Source organism: Pagrus pagrus (genome assembly GCF_965226575.1).
Source record: "Pagrus pagrus genome assembly, chromosome: 13".
Classification (NCBI taxonomy): Eukaryota; Metazoa; Chordata; class Actinopteri; order Spariformes; family Sparidae; genus Pagrus; species Pagrus pagrus.
The window spans coordinates 14,210,079-14,226,938 of NC_140197.1; the positions used below are offsets into that span (position 1 = coordinate 14,210,079).

The 16,860-nt window shown below is 43.4% G+C and overlaps 1 protein-coding gene across 1 annotated transcript in view; it reads left to right on the forward strand.

Annotated features, from left to right (window-relative positions):
- Positions 1–7,874: 7,874 nt before the first annotated feature.
- grapa (GRB2 related adaptor protein a) overlaps positions 7,875–16,860 on the forward strand; it is a 30,868-nt gene continuing 21,882 nt past the window's right edge. The window contains exons 1-3 of the mRNA XM_084370407.1: positions 7,875–8,284; positions 13,519–13,616; positions 14,655–14,774. Coding sequence (XP_084226533.1) covers positions 8,207–8,284; positions 13,519–13,616; positions 14,655–14,774 — 296 coding nt within the window. The 5' untranslated portion in view covers positions 7,875–8,206. The remainder of the gene's footprint in view (positions 8,285–13,518; positions 13,617–14,654; positions 14,775–16,860) is intronic.

The window sequence follows — 16,860 nt, forward strand, 5'->3', positions numbered from 1 at the left end:
ACCCTGCAGGTAAATCAGGTTCTTCCTCGGGGAACTACTTGTGCAATTTCTTCCTTTTTAAAAAGAAAGTCGAAGCCTGCCAGCCACAGGTAGGCACTCGTTACACAAGCAAGTGCATGTCATGTCATGACAATGCAAAGGGCCTGATGTGTGTGTGTGTGTGTGTTACAGGTGTGTCACTGCAGGACAGCATTCCTTCACTCAGCTTCCCTCTGTCGCCCTTTGTGTGTGCAGTGATCAGATCCTCACACATGCATCACACACTGATGTGTATTCAAATCAGGCTCTATGAATAGACGAGAGGTTGCCTGAAAAAGTGTACAGCGAGCTATGAATAGACATCTAACGTGTGTGGATGGAGAGCAAGGTGCTAAGAATAGACAGTGGGGATCAAAATGTCGCCAGGACAAAGTTAGGAAAACGTTGCCAGCACCTAGATAGTCATCGTGGGCTGGCAGTGACAATTTATTTTTCTCCTTTTCTTCTCTTCTCTCTGCAGGATGAGCCAAAGAAAAGGCCGAGCCAAGCTGGTTTAGGTGTGTTTATTGGTATCTGTGTGAGAGAAAAAGGAAGAAAGATAGACGCTGGAGGTCCTGGTGCCAGCTGGCTGTTTGAACAAAACCTTCCTGTTATCAGCCACGCTAAGTTTTTATTGCTCGGAACCGACAGGAGCTGACATTTGCCAGTCAGGGTGCAAGAAAAGCAATTACATGATATTATTACACGCTCAGCGAGAAGTTAATGAGATTTTGACAGTCTGCCACACACTTTTAGGAGAAGAGAAGTGAGGTTCTAGTTCATGATCACTGATTATTAACAACCCTCAAACCGAGAAAATGATTTCCTCGCGGTGTTTACTTCAAACCCTCCCCGCTGATGTGAATCCAGTCGACTGTATATCCAGGAATGTGATCCGATGACTCATCACGCCAGACTTAAAAGCGTCTGCATTAAAAAGCATGACTCCTGAAACACAGTGGAACAGTCAATATTTAGCTCAGACGTCCCATTCAGAAGAGGATCATGAAGCAAAGCCGGCTTGTTCGACAACACTAGAGGGCATTATTTCTTTGTATATATATAAACATGTAGAAATATATACCTCCTCTATAATGCAGCAGGAGAACTCAATGAAAACATCTGGAACAAAGCAAATATCACACAAAGTAAAGTCACCTTGACATGCATGCCTGATACCACCTTGTTTTCAGTGCTCTCTTATCACGTCCGCCTGAGTGTTATCGCGTTTGCCTCGGTGCATTATCAAGATCGTGCAAACCTGCACCGTGCTGCACCACTGAGGGCAAAATATTCAGTGAATGTGAGGCACCGTCTTGAAAAATGTGACAGTGCCTCCTGCAGATCAGATCACATCCTTCGCCTGTAGGTCCAACTTCAACCAACAGAGGTCGGCAGCGCTCTACTTTTTATCGCAAGGCTTGTGATCAGAAGGTTTTATTGCAACGTGAACTTCTAACTGAGCCCCTGCAGGCCATGTATGTCCTTTAATATGTGATTAGCACCGGTGACCCTCGATTTAAAAAGTCATTTAAGCTTATTAACATTAAACACCACAGCGTTCGTATAATTACCCCAATTCACATCACTTACAGCCTAATAGAGACTCACGGGGTCCTTAGCTTTCCCCGCTGCACCCTTAGGTGTAATGCAATTCAAGGTTATTCCTGGTTACGCTTAAGTATTTCCATTAAGTTGAGTAGAAGTACACGCCTCAACCGGTCGAGTCATTTATACCTCGTCATTTATTATTAAATCTGCATTTGTTAAAGCAGCGCTACAGAAACGTCACTTGGACCGTAAGTGAAATGGAGAGAACCGTCTTCTGAGGGAACTGGTGATGTGTGAAGAAACCAGTCTGTAAAACACGACTATTCACTGATATGCAAAACATGGTTTAAAGATGCCACAACACGAGTTTATCGTCTTCAAACTTCTATTAAAGATCACAGATTATGCTGGTTTTCATGTTCATATGTTTATTTTAGGTTTCTACTAGAAAATGTTTAATGTTTTTTAAAAAAAAAACATTATTTTTCTCATACTGTCCATTGCTGCAGCACCTCGATTCACCCCTCTGTCTGACCGTCTCTTTAAAGGTGCAATATGTCAGAATTTTACTTGAAAACATTAACAAAAGATATAAACAGAATGTGAATAAACAGCAGTTTTGACATCATGATGTCATTTGCTTCGAACTGCTAGCCGCACGGCTAACTGAGCTAACGGCTACATTTAGCAGCAGTTAGCTGTTACTCTGCCCTCTATTTGCTTTGAGTATAAATTTGACAGGTGGCCGATTCTTACACATTGCACCTTTAAGGCCCCTCTCTTAAATAGCCCAGACTGCTTTGATTGGTCAGCTCGCACAACGGCCATCGCATTTCAGCATCAGGTGACTGTATAGTGGTGACATCACAACTTTACAGAAGTACTGACGGCTTGTTTGATGCCACAGATTCTGAAAAAGGGGCTGTGGATTGAGCATATTGTTTGATTTATAACAAAAAATGACATGGAAAGCTCATTTCTCACAAACGGACCTTAAATCAATCCATTACAGAAAAATTCTCATCTGATGAAGCTCATAATGTTCAGTCTCTGTCAGAGATTTGCCATATTTTATCCCACATTGTATAATTGAGCATTGTTTGTCACACACCAGCTCATCAAGCACCTACTGCAGTAAATCACAGTTACGAAAGCAGCGACACATTAGTCATGTTAATTAGAATATTTCAGCAGTATGTGTGAAACTTACACATGAACGCAGAGACGCTGCATGAATAACTGGTGCAAAGGTTTCGAAACCTACAAAGTTATGTCATGCGAAAAAAGGAAGACAGGCAGGACTCAGTGTTTTTCCTGCAGAGGAGCACGTGGTTGCAGACGGAGCCCAAATCAGCAGCAGAAGACAGAAAGCATGAAACAGGATCATGTGTAATACCTGCTCCTCCTGCCAGATTATTAGCCTAATCTTTTCACACACGCAAATGGTATTACGCTCACTGAGGGCTGGTGTAGATTTCACCTGGAGAAGGTACTTTACAGCTTTAATTGTTGACATTTGCTCGTTTTTTGCACACACATCCGACCTAATGAGCTCCACACCTGAGCTGAAACCTTTCATTTATCAAAACCGCCATCAGTGAGACGATCTTGTAACTGAGACATAAACAAAGTCATATCTGGAAATCTGTAATTCACAGACTCTCGGGGAGTCAGTCTGCCTCTTTGTTTGCTGATACTATTCTGTAGCTCATCACTGATGTTAACAGACTCTCTTGTGAGTATCCCATAAGCCACAAACCAACTGATGTGATCTGAACCAACAGTTACAGAGGAAACATTAATAATACACAGTGTTAATTTTACTCACTCATAAAAAAAGGCCATATTAATTCAAGCACAGCCAGTCTTTTCTGCATAATTTAATGCTAAATCAGATTTTGTTTTAATACCACAGCTTTAATATTTCCCATGATTTTGCAGCTGCCATGGTTCCTTCATAGCTGCAGACACTTCTGAGCTTGTGAAACTGCTGATGTAGAAAGAGATCAGTTGTGTTTCCGAAGAAACCCCCCCCAAAAACACCGTAATTAACGGACATGCTGTGAGTAATAAATTTTTTTTATGAGTCTCTTGTGTTTGCAGGGGGGCACAACACATTGGACCTTTACACATTTAACATCCAAACATGTTTTGTGTGTGTGTCTGATATCCAGTGCATCAGTATTTCAATTTTTAAAAATGAACAATCCTGAACTCAATGACTGAGTTCACAAAATTCTTTTAAAGAGGTCGTATTAGGCTAATTTTCAGGTTCATACTTTTATTTGGGGGATTTCAAAAAACACATTATGTGTTATATTTAGCTACAGAGTGAGACATCTCGCCTCTGTTCAAACTTCGGTGACAGTTGCACATGCGCGTTACTTAACAGGCAGGATGTAGCCAATCAGAGGCAGAGTAGGGCGGGTCATGCCGCCCAAGGTAGTGTGATCTAAAATAACACCACTACAGCAGTATACTATACTGTATGTCTGCTGACTGACTGGAGTGTATATATTTTATAATAAATATATAAAAAATATATCTATATAACGCCTGGTACATAGTGATGCACATAAGTTACGGAAGTAAAGCCTCGACTCAAAACCAGGCAGCGTTTCAGGCAATGCAGCAGTGTTTTCTGTGGGAGAGAGTGACTCCCTTTGGCGTGGATATTGGGCTTTTTCCCTTTGCAGACCTTTGACATGCACAGAAATGCTACATAACACAATAAAGGAAAGGCTAAAAACCCCAAAAGCATAGTAGACCTCTTTTATCCCACTTATTTTATGTTGTGAATAAGGAAATCGCTCGGCTGGCATCTTACCTAGCCTATTGGTTATTGATTGCACGCCGCTGGTGGTTTTTGGTGGGCACTTTTTGACCTTGCCACATGCCACCAGTGGCATGGTGGTATATGAGTCACATAATAAAATAAATTTAATCTTTAACCAGGGTTTGGAGCTGTTTCACCATAAACGCATCACTACTTTCTGCATGTTGGTTCCCCCTCCTCATGCAGCCGGTGTCCTTTATATAATTTATTTTCACCCCTGCCCCTCAGAGACTGGAGAGGAGGTAGAGATGTGGATGCTTTACATTTAAATTCCTTGCAAAACCATTATGAGAAGGGGTGAGAAAAGGGGAAGACAGAGAGAAATAGAAGAGAGGGGAAAAAAACACAATGTGACATAAGAGTAACGAGAAGGGAACAGGATCAGTGGAGAGAGACGGCAGACTTTTTTTTTGTTTTGTTTTTCTGAGCGTGGTGACAGAAAAGCAGAAGAGAAAGAGTGAGAACAAACTAATGAGACATGAACCGGGCCTTCAGACTAAACAGATGGAGGAAAGTAGTGCTGTCATTTTCATTGAAGGGAAGTTGAAGAGACTTTGTGCCCACCTGCTTTTTTCCGCTGTTGCCCACTTGCTTCCGCTCACACACACACACGCACACACACACACACACACGCACACACCAGCTATTTCATGCCCACTGCACCAGTGCCCCTGACAGGATGAAATGTTAGCGTCACTCATGCAGAAAAACACTAGCTCGCAAAATAGATTTGTGAGTTGTGGGTAACACAAATGCATCACAACCACCTGCCACTGTATTTTATATAGACAATAAGATGCCAGTAAAACATTTCCCACGACGGGAAGCACTTTAAAGTACCAAAACTCCTCCGAATGATCACAAATCATTCACGAAAGTGTTAAACTACACTGTCCGAAAACATCCGCCGCTGCCTTGGCTTGGAAATGGGCACAGGAAGTGATGTAACTGCATCAGCTGAGTGAATTGAATAGGAGAAAAACGGTGCGAGCGGTGAACACCACCGTGGCTGAGTAGACAAAGAACAGAACCACCTACAGAAAGTCCAACTCGGCAAACAGAAAATCCAAAGAAAGAACAAAAGTAACGCCTACACTGTTTATTTAGCAAGTGAGGCCGGGAAGTGCCACACAATACAAGAGTGATGACCGATTAGCACAGATCTACATGTTGAAATGAAATGAATCAGCACAGGGGCAGCGTTTACATGTACCAAAATACAACTATCTGCGGCGAGCTGCCTCCTCATTCACATGCCGTACATGTCGTCATGTCTGGGAGCTCATGGGAACTCATCACACACAAGAAGGGGAAAAAGTAAAGGACGAGATTGTGCTCCGGCCCTTGAGCTGAAATTCAGTTCCACTTCCTCCCCTCCTCTTCCTCTTCTATTCTTCCATCACCACACATCCAGCCCTTCTCTCTTCCTCCTGAGTCAAGCGACCAGCTGACTGGGGATTTCCTGGACAGGTCATGCTATTGAAGCCGCAGGTCGTCCATGTTTTCCTGCTGTTGTGCTCGGTCTTTGTTCTCTTTAATCCTCCTCCCGTCTCCCTCTCAACGTGTTAGCTAGCGCACTTTTTAAATCGGTAAAAACGAACAAGAATTAGTTCTTCAGACTGTTGTTTGGTTAAAGTTTTGCACCGCAGGATAATAATTCACGATGAATAAATAAAAGAAAACATAACTCAGGATCCTGAGCGGCCACAGACAGCAGCAACATTCGTCACGACATATTTTGACGTGGCAAAAGGGCGAATGATTCCTCATCCTGTGACAGCTTGGCCTCAAAGTGCAGTCTGGAAAATTTCAACCTTATAAATAAGAGCTGAAGTTGTTGTTGCTATCACCAAAAAAAAAAGAAAAGAAAAAAAGAATAAAGTATTAGATTCTATGAGAGTGCTGATGCATCCATTTGTGCAATATTCTGCAGTTTTCAGACCGAGCACCAGTGACTTTCTGGGCTGTTTCACAACATCTGAGAAAAAATGGTGACACCAAACTCTGATTAATGGATCGACACTGGAGATAAACAGGAGTTTACTGTCGGGGTGAGATTAGATTTATAGATCGGCATCAGTTTTCTCCCGTTAGAGACTTTTTGGAGACACATGGAGGACCTCTTCGAGTTAATTAGTGGTATCTTATCTTTCTTTAAAGCAACATGATGTCAAAAATTCAGATTTTCTGCGGTTTGGCACCTCAAGTCTCAAGTTTCGTAACATCACAATAATGTTATGTCTTGAAATAAACACATTCATTCTGCTGCATTTTTGCCATCACAACTCAAAACAGACACAGCATGCCAAACTGACGTCTGCTAACATGCTAACGGCTAAACCTCTGTCCAAATAGGTTTACTTGGCTTATGATCAACTAGAATAGACCGCCTTGCAGTTGTATGCGTCCTCGCAACTGTCAAGTTGAGCTATGGCGTTGAATAATGGCCACTTTTTGCAGAATATTATGATGTCACATGTTTGGTGTAGACATAGACACTATTTGCCTGGATATAAGTCACTGTACTATCAAAATGATTTTGAAGCTGTTATTTGAAGGTAGTAAAAAGTTACATACTAACGCTTTAATGCAGTTTGACAATCAATTGATCAGCTTCTTCTCTGTTTCCATCCTTGAAATTGGTGGCTCAGTTGAGCATTTCCTAACGGGAAGAATAAGCAAGGAAGGAACAATAATTCCCCTCAGCGTGTCTCAAACCTGCAGACCTTTGAACGTGACGTCTGTTTCGGTTCCTCCTTGCAGGTGAAATGGAGAAAAGTAGAGCGGCATGTAAGCTTTTGTTACACCCACAGTGTGTCAGGATGATTTGCTTTCATCTCGAGTGTGTCCCTCCAGTATTGAAATGAAACGCTCTTCCCTTGCAAACTTTTTTTTCTTGTCTTTTTTTCTTTTGCTTTTCACAGGCCGCTATATCCAACTTCACCCTGGGGAACTTTTTTGAAACTTACCGAATGACTTAAGTTGGGCTATATGATCACATGCCAAGGTTCACCCAGCCGCCCAGGTACCCACTTATGCAACGTGTGCATATGAATACGAGGGAAGTCAAACCCTTGTAACAGCTGCTGTTTCATGAATGCCAATAAAATCATCTCAATATTTTCATTTATGGTTGAATTATTCATTTACTTCTCAACCTCTCCTGACCTTTATATTTGTAATCCGTTAAGGTGATAAATGAGTAACAGCCAGGATGAGCTCACTCTTCACTTCGAGAGGTGTGAAATGAAAGCAGGTTCACACGATGACAGAAGTGTAACAACACCGACACACACACACACAGGCACCTGATTGACGAAACACACATACACCGACTCCACAGAAGCCACACCAACTGTGTGAGACAAATATATACACAGGAAGTGCCTCCCACTCCCTTGCCCCTCGTTGCTGTCTCTCTCTCTCTCTCTCTCTCTTACTCATGGTAGTGTGTTGCTGAGCAGCAGCCAGTCGTGTTTTTCCCCTCGCCGAGCTCACACTCTCTCTACATCCTCCTGCTCTGAGACTCTCCACGCTCTCCGGCTCGGCGGACAGACGAGACCTCTCCTCTCTGGCTCCTCTTATTCTCTCCCCATCTGTTTTTGTTTTTTTCCCACATTGCATCCCCTTCCTCTATCTCTTTCTTTTTCTTACTTTTCTTTTCTTTTTTTCTTTTTTTCATTTCTTCCTCTGTCCACTCCATGTGCCACGGGCATTGGTGGGGGGTCCCACAGTGTCAGCATATGTGTGTGTGTGAGTGAGTGTGTGTGTGTGTGTGTGTGTGTGTTAGGAGGTGTCGGAATGGAGGCAGTGGCACTCTATACGTTTCGTGCCACAGAGGGCGATGAACTCAGTTTCAACAAGGGTGACATGCTGAAGGTAAGATCTATCTATCTATCTATCTATCTCTATATCTATCTATCTATCTATCTATCTATCTATAGACAAAGTAGTTGACCCACAGATTAACCTCTCTCTGTGTCTCTCTCTGCCTCCACTGTGATAATTACAGCAATTATAACTTTAGCGTCCACAGCTCTTGACACTCTGTATCCAGGTGCTGCTGTGCTGACTAATAGACAGAGCAGCATGACAGCTTGAGCTTGAATTAAAAGTTACAAACATTTTTTTTAATTGAGAAAGTTGTTGGCAACTGACAACAGCATTTAAAAAAGAGTGTGTGTGTGGCACAAATTCGACAAGTTTAATTGAGGCTACTCTCGCGTTTGTATGTGAAATGTGCGGCTAGTTGGCTAGCTTCGGTTGAAGAGTGGAAAAAGAGGGAAATACCGAGCCCGCTCGGTCCAAAGCTGACAAAACCCAACTACTAGCACGTCTAAAGCTCGCTAATCAACTGTTTATATCTCATTTGTTTAATTTGCTAGTTATAAAAGTGCAGAAATGACTTGGTGTGGTTTGTTATGTAACTGTTTCTCGGTAAAGACACCTAACTTCCTCGAGTTTTAAGAAAAGTTCTTCACATAAACCGGTTACTTTGAACTGAGCATGAGATTTAGCCCAGATTAGGCTGGTTTATAGGAATAGTTTGACTTATTTCCTCATTTGCTGGTGAAAAAATTGGTGCCACTTTCATGTTTGTACACCAATATATGTGGCAAATATGTAGTTAGCTGGCTAGCTTAGCTTAAAGACTGGAAACAGAGGGAAGTACCTACATAGCAAGCGTCGTTCTGTCCAAACTAGCAAAAGCCAACTACTAGCATGTCTAAAGCTCACTAAATAACACCTTATATTTAATTTGTTTTATTTGCGCAGCGTAACAGTGTACTGTAAAAATAACTCGGTGTGATTTGTTGTGTAACTGTTTCTCGGCAAAGACATCTAATTTCCTCAAATTTCTGTTCCTGGACAAGAAAAATTTCCCCGTTTCCAGTCTTTAGGCCATGCTGGGCTAACCGGCCACTAGCTCTAGCTTGCGATTTAGCCGACACATGACAGCGGCATCAATATTCCCCACAAATGATCAACCACTCCTTTAAATCAACCTAATTTTTGCTACAGCATGCAAAACACTTCCTGAAAACTGCAGCTGTTGCGTTTTTTCCGACGCATAACAAACCGAGCGCTGTCCTGAGATGTATCCTGCACAGCTGGAAATTACTGTAGTAGAAAATTGTCCCCCTAAGACATCAGCAGTAAACCTAGGATTAAAAGAGCAAGAGCTTCTCTCTGATAGACTTATGGCACCAGCTGTTCGATGCTCTTGCAGTAGATGGACAAGTTAATGGAAGAAGACACAGCGAGATCAATTTCTCTGCTGGTATAAGCTGCAGTCGACAGACCGGAGCGCAACTTTTTCCTGACTTATGTCCCCGTGATGTTCTTGCTCTTATCATGATACCGCTATAGCCACTGGTGCAGACCATACAGTACATTACCAGCTTGAGCCTGTTCTCTGTTGGGTTTCCGAAGTATTCTGTGTATTCACATAAATAATCCGAGGTACGAGAAGAGAAGCAGGTGGAGGAAAAGATCTCACATATTGTATTATGTCTAACAGGATAATAATGCCTGAGGGTGAAATTTACCTTTAATTGCATGCAGTAGGCTGGTATATTATTAATCTCAGGCGCACTCTGTTTCAGTATTAGACATCACATGAATAAAGCCGCTTCTCTTTTCTGCTTTCTGCAGAAAGTCATTTTCTTGGAGCGTCAACACAGGATGCAGCCAGCAGAATGAGTTGGCATTCAGTGTTGTTGCCGTATCAGAGAGTTGTTACAGTAAATAAATGTGATTCAGTAACCCCTGCTGTATTAGTGTGCAGCTATCACTAATTAAAGCCTTCCAGTAAATCACACTGAAATGAGTTCTCGGCTTTGGTCAGTGAACATAAGTGACATAAGCCTTTGCTTTGCGTTGACGGCTAGGTCAGCAGTATCAGAGTGAACTCATGCTTTATGGCCACGCTGACGCAATTTCTGTCACTAAAACGGGGCCGCCGCTTGAAAACACCGCTCAGCTTTTGTGCCACTTTTTTCTTTCCGCCCACTGGGATAAAGTGCTGGCTCCTCTCAGCCAAACTGCTCCGGTTCAGACGTGGGTCAAACAGTGCTTTTAAATAATTCTTCACATTTGTTCGGTCCTGCTCGCAGCAGCAGATGGGCTGGCATTTACAGTGTCATAACAAATCCTAAGTGTGGAGCAAAATGTCCATCACGTAAAGAAATATTCTAAAATTGTCTGTCAGATACTTTCCAGTCACTACTTATTGGTGCTCATTTATTTCAAGTTAAAAAGCTTTCTTATAGCCCCGGAGCTGCTCCTTACACAACTTGTCGCCAGTGCAGATAAAAGGAGCAGGGCCGTAATTATGATATATATTGTTCGGGGGGACACTTCCCCAAATTTTCAAATATGCTCTGAGATATATCGTGAATCTCTAGTGGAAACCTAGAATGTAATATGAGTGCTTTGTGGGCTATATCACTGTCGATTTTTGTAAAGTGTAATTTTAATGATTATTGTCTCACAATGTCATGCTAAAGTCCTGTCAGAATGTTAGCCAGCTATAACATGCAATTCATGTATCAGCTCGCAAACAGCCTGTACATTCAGAGCATATTCTACTCGCTAGACACTTATTGTTGAACGCCATACTGGTGTGGTCCAGAGTATCGAAATATCGATAAATACTCCAGCTGGTTTTTCGCTCTTCTCTGCGACAGCAAGTTGCCACATACGCTGCTGTAGCACCTACACAGTCCCAACTCCCCTAGAAGTAAATGAACAAAGGCGCTGCTGTGCCTAACACACAGTGCACAAGCCTTCATATATTAATCTTCAAAAAAGGGAGTCAAAAATGTCATGCCGTTAATGTTGTGGCAAGTTCCCCCCATGGTCTACAGCCTTGAACAGCAGGATTCTTGTGTATTTTCCTGTTGGTCTACATTGTTTTGTTCAGGTCCTGTTCTGCAGAAGCTAGAGTAAGAGTTTTGACTCATGTTTACAGTAAATGACAAAAAATAGCTTCATAGTTAAAAAAAAACTAACTGAAAGAAGGTGAAGGCCAATCTCACACGAGGGACTCAAAAGTAGAGCGCAAAAACACAGGTTTCTTTTGTCCAACACATGAACGTGACAGTGTGGGATTAAAAGTGGATTTGGATTGTGTGACAGACTCCTCTGTCAGTGGCAGCAGCTCAAATTATAGGGAGTAGCCAGGTAGTACGGTCCAGCCAGTGTAGTTTTGAACACAATCTCGCAATCAGCAGTCTCATCAGCTAAATCGCGAGTTGATGAAATATACATGTATATTATTCATCTCTTATATTCAAAACATTATCCTGAAAAAGTGCTTCCTAAGCCCAGAAACAGGCAGGCAGTCTTACAGAGGCAGGTCCAGGATATCTTCTGATTTGTTTCAGCCTCATTAAGAGCTTTGTTCAGATGTTCAGAGCCGAGTGCAGATGTTCATGTCAGAAATGTGGGGTTTATATGGGTATTATTGTTCGAGCTAATTGTGTGCATCCGTTGGTTTTCTCTGGAAGGTGCTGAGACACTCACAGCCAACTTGGTGGGAGTGGCCGTGGATAAACATCCCAATTGTTCGCATCCTAAATAAACATGTAGAGGAAAGAAAGAAATGATTAATGGATTCCACTTAGCTGAGGCTGACTAAGACTGGGTTATATCCAAGGAATCAACATGAATAAAACAAGGATCATTTGGGGTTTTTTTTCCACGATGCAGGACTTTACTCAAACTCTCATCCTCATTTGGCTGTGTTTCATTGTTTAACTAATAAATGGTGAGGCGGTGACGACGCAGTCGAGAGGAAGCAGAATAAGAAGATTGATTTTATTGCAAATTCATGAGCTGTTCTGTAATCTAACCCTGACAAAGCGGAATGAAGAAGCAAAATCTGAAAGGACACGGGGAGGGAGGTGGGAAACGGAGATGAGAGGGTTTCAGTTCAAACTTTTGTTAGAAAAGTTAACGTCTCTGACTCACAGAGTCGCGGTGATGAATTAACTGAGGCTGTGGCACAGTGGGTTGGATAAATGATAGCAGACAGGAGAAATCATCCAATAGGACGGTCCAATGTATTGTGTTAACCTGCCTGGAATGTAGCAAAGGGCCGTTTGAGAGGGATTTCTCCTCTCATTCGAATAAAACGCAGTTCGTCCGACATTGAAACCACCGACTGATTTAAAGGGGCAATCATTCAGTTGTAGGATTGAACGATGATTGATGCAATGAGCAGTAAATCATTCCATTGCCTGCAACACATTTTAAAACGCTCGCACGGTGCAACCGTTAAAATAGATGGTGCATGAAATGAAGTTCACGAAGGCACAGAGGGGACAGGGCAACTTTTTGGCAGATGGGCAACGTCGCCAAAAGGAGTTTTTACCATCGTTTTTCATTACTGGGAGGATTCACGTTTTTAACTTCGTGTTGCAGAGTTTTACTGATAAAAACACAGCAGTACTGTGATTAAAAAGCAAAAAAAAGAGAGCAATGAACCTCAGCTCTGTAGGCAGAGATAAAGAGTTTATCAAACCAAGCAGAGCAAACAAAACAACAGCTTAAAGATATCAAAACGACGAGGAATGTCACAGCTGGATCAGAACGCCGAATGAAAAATGACAACAGAAGAGAAAAAAGAGAAATTAAAAAAGAAATGGGTAAAATATGTAAATATTAAAGCTGCCACACCGGAGCATATCAGGTGACAGCGTGTCTCTCACAGGCGTCCTGTCGTCCATCAGGGAAAGTAATTTAACATGACCGCTCTGACCTTTCTCTTCCTCTGCTCTGTTATATGCAGCGACAAAACATATGGGTTAATGCGTGTGTAATCACGATTGGCTTCGTGTGGCATTTTGAACGTGCCAATGATCTTGTGTGTTTTGGACGCCGTGTGTGTCGAGGGCCCTCGGTTTGCGCAGAGATGAATGGAAGCCACTGTAGCGGATAATGGAAGAAGAGAGGCCCGGCGAGGAGATTGATATGCAGCGAGGCCAGAGAGGAATGAAAGTCGCCTTTCACCCGCTAGTAATAGCCTGCGTCAACATCATTATGAGTAATATTTCATTTGTGTGTGTGTGTGTGTGTGTGTGTGTGTGTGTGTGTGTGTGCGCTCCTAGATCACAAACATGGAGGATGATCCTAACTGGTACACAGCTGAGCTCCACAACAGGAAGGGCTTTGTGCCAAAAAACTACATCAACCTGCGGCCACACGCGTAAGTACACACACACACACACACACACACACACACAAGCACATGCATCTCCATGAATGCGTTTCACACGTCCAGCACTGGTCTATCTAAGCAGCTCATCAGCGAGTGTTTGCAGCTCGGGGGAGTTTTCTGCTCAGCTTTGGACATCTGCACTCCGGCATAAGGCAGCCTACCCAAAGGGACACACTCACTCGCTCGCCCTTACGTAATCACACACGATACAGCCGTGTGTGCGTGCCTGTGTGTGTGTGTGTTTACAGTGAAGCTGCTGGTACACCCTGTGTCTCCATCAGATGGTCCTACACCAGCTGGGTTCCACTTTTCCGTGTGACAAAACCCCAAACTGACAACGCAGCCATTAGAGCGGCTCTGGCTCTCGTTAATGAACGCTGATGTACATCCCAGGTGGAGCTGCCTAGTTAAGTTTGCGCGCACCGTGGGGAGATGTGCCGGGATGTGCGTCTGTGAGTGCTTCTCCTCCTCCACACTGCGCTAAAGAGCCGCGAAGCGAAAAGAAAAAGGCTCAGAATTGTGACCTGATGACCTTCACCGAGAGGGTCCAGTGGTGTGGGCTCCGTAATGAGTCTGCACAGGTTCACGTAAGCAGAATTTCTGCTAAACCACGCATCCAAACAAACTGCTCTGCTAAGCAAGACTAATGAGCAAAGAAGAAATGGAAAGAAATGAAAAATGACACTATTACTTACGCTCCACAGCTGACAACTGAAATCCAGCATTCTGGGATTTGTATTGTGTGCATTTTTAGCAGCGTATTTAAAAATAGCCTCAAAAATGGGCTCATTTTCCTTTTATACCGTCAGCTTCTCTTTCATTTCTCTGTCAGCATTGATCTGCTGCTGTTCTTTCATTTCAGCTGAAAATACAAGCATCAGAAGTTGTGAGACGTCCAAACTAATTTCATTCTCGAGTTCGAAGTGCGAACGGTGGCATTGAAGCTGCACATGCCACACAACAACACACTTCAAATGCATGATCTCTTCTTTTTTTAACCCGCTTCCCTTTTGTCTTTATATGCAGCTGGTTCGCCGGTCGTATATCTCGCGGTGTGGCGGAGAGTCGACTCAGACACAGGGAGTGTGGGGCTTTTCTGGTCAGAGAGAGTGAGAGCGCCCCTGGAGAGTTCTCAATGTCCGTCAGGTAGGACATAAAGGATTCCTCCAGCATACACATTATGCACATTTTTAACTTTTTTTACCCCCCATGTATCCATTGCATTATTAAAGGTTCATGTCACCTCAAAATCGAAAAATATGCCTGCATATTTTTCCTCATGCCTTTACCCGTCTAGTTTTGGTGTAAGTTGGAGGTGCCGTCTGTAGAGCTGTCTGCCTTTCCTCCAAAATAATGGAACTAGATGACACTGAGCTCAAAAAATACATTTGAAAAGCTCAACAGCAATGTCTCTGTCCAGAAATGATTACCTGGTTACTCAAGATAATCCACAGACCTTGTTGCGAAAAGTTTCTGGGACTATTTCCTTTCCACCAAACCACACCCTGCAACTGTATCACTGTGCAGGTTGAAGCGTGGACGAGACGCTAGCTAGTTATGCAAACTTAGCTCGGTAACGTTACCGCTCAGCCGAAGAGGACGCAATTTATGTTTACATCTCATGATGTCGAAAAAACAAAGTCGGATTGCCTAGAGTAACTGGATCATGATTTCTGGAAAGAGACACTGCTTTTGAGTTTTTTAAAGCCACACAAGCCGAGAGCCACCAAGTTCAATTATATTCACGTAGGAGAGAAGTCAGACATCTCTACGGATGATGTCTCCACAACTCTGCGACTGACACACAAGAAAACTACATGGATAAATAGCACTGCAGGTAAGAGGAACAATATGTATTTTTGATTTTGGGGTGAACTGTCCCTTTAATTTGTCTGAGAGTTTCCGTACTCCACCTTGATCTATGTATTATTTCTACTCTCTGTGCGTTATCTTATTACTCCAGCAGCCCTGTTTCTCCACGGGGTCATTAAAGTTTCATTCCGTCTCTTTTTAAGCATCTAATTCAATTAGCACATCTATGTAAACGTGCTGTATGCACAGATGCACACATTCCCTGCACAAGCAGCATCGCTGGCCTTTGTGTATTCATTAATAAAACGTTCAGTGTGTGCATGCATGAGTGTGTGTGTTGGTGGCAGGGGATCAGAGGAGCAGGCAGAGGAGGAGGGTAAAGAGGATAAGGTGCAGGGCGGAGAGAGAGGGAGGATCTGCCACCCCGCTGGCCTGTTGTGAGCTAATCCTGTCTGGCACACCGCGGCATCTGGAGCTGCTAATGGGGCCCGATTGGTTGTCTTGAAGGAGGGATGGCGGACAGGGGTGCAGCTGAGGCTTGGTGTTACGCTCCTGGGGGATGTTTGGATATTAGAGGTGGAGAGTCGGGGTGTGTCCGGAGTCTGAATTTTGGCACCCGAGGCCAGGCTTGGAACTGAGGCTTGGCTCTTCTCTGAGCTGCCGGGGCTGGAAGAAGAACTGGCGCAGGGCGAGGGGTTAAGAGTTGGATTTGTGGGTTGTTTTGCGGTTGCTTGTGACAAAGTCTGGGCATGATATCTCACTCCCAGTGGATTGAGGACAGGCCTCTGGAAGCATTAACACAGGAAGGGAAAAATAAGTTGTTTGCATTTGGGGAAGGGAAAGGGAAAATCAGAGGGAAGGAAGAGAAGGGAGGTGCAGATTGCCAGGAGGGGACGGAGAGGATTGTGATGCTTCTTGTTTTTTTGGCTGTCTGTTGATGTCTCTCTCTGGCTGTTGTTGTTGGATGGTGTAGCAGCTTGAAAATTGGGTCAGGTGTCTGTGCGAGGGTGTGTGTTTGTGTGGTCCTTGCAGCGCTGACAGCTCCCCTGTCAGAGGAGACGTCCTGACAGCAGTTAACTGTGAGGACTTCAGTCCCGGCTCAGCCCGGCTCAGCTCGGTCCGGCTTTGACGTCAGTCCGTGAAAATCTGATCCGCTTTCACAGCCATGAATGGAGCCAAAAAGGGAGTCTATTTGTTGTTATACAGGAAAACTGGTGGCGAAGCCAGAAATCATGCAACACTGTGAACGTGGCGTGGGGTTAAGATATACAGTTGTGATATTTTCATTGATCTCTCACTGCAGTTTTTAATTAAAACAGAAGCAGCTTGTAATCTTTTATATTCGATGCTTTGTAGATTTGATAATCAACATCGTGATAATGCATTCACGCCATTGGTCAGTTTCCAGTTATTACTTGGG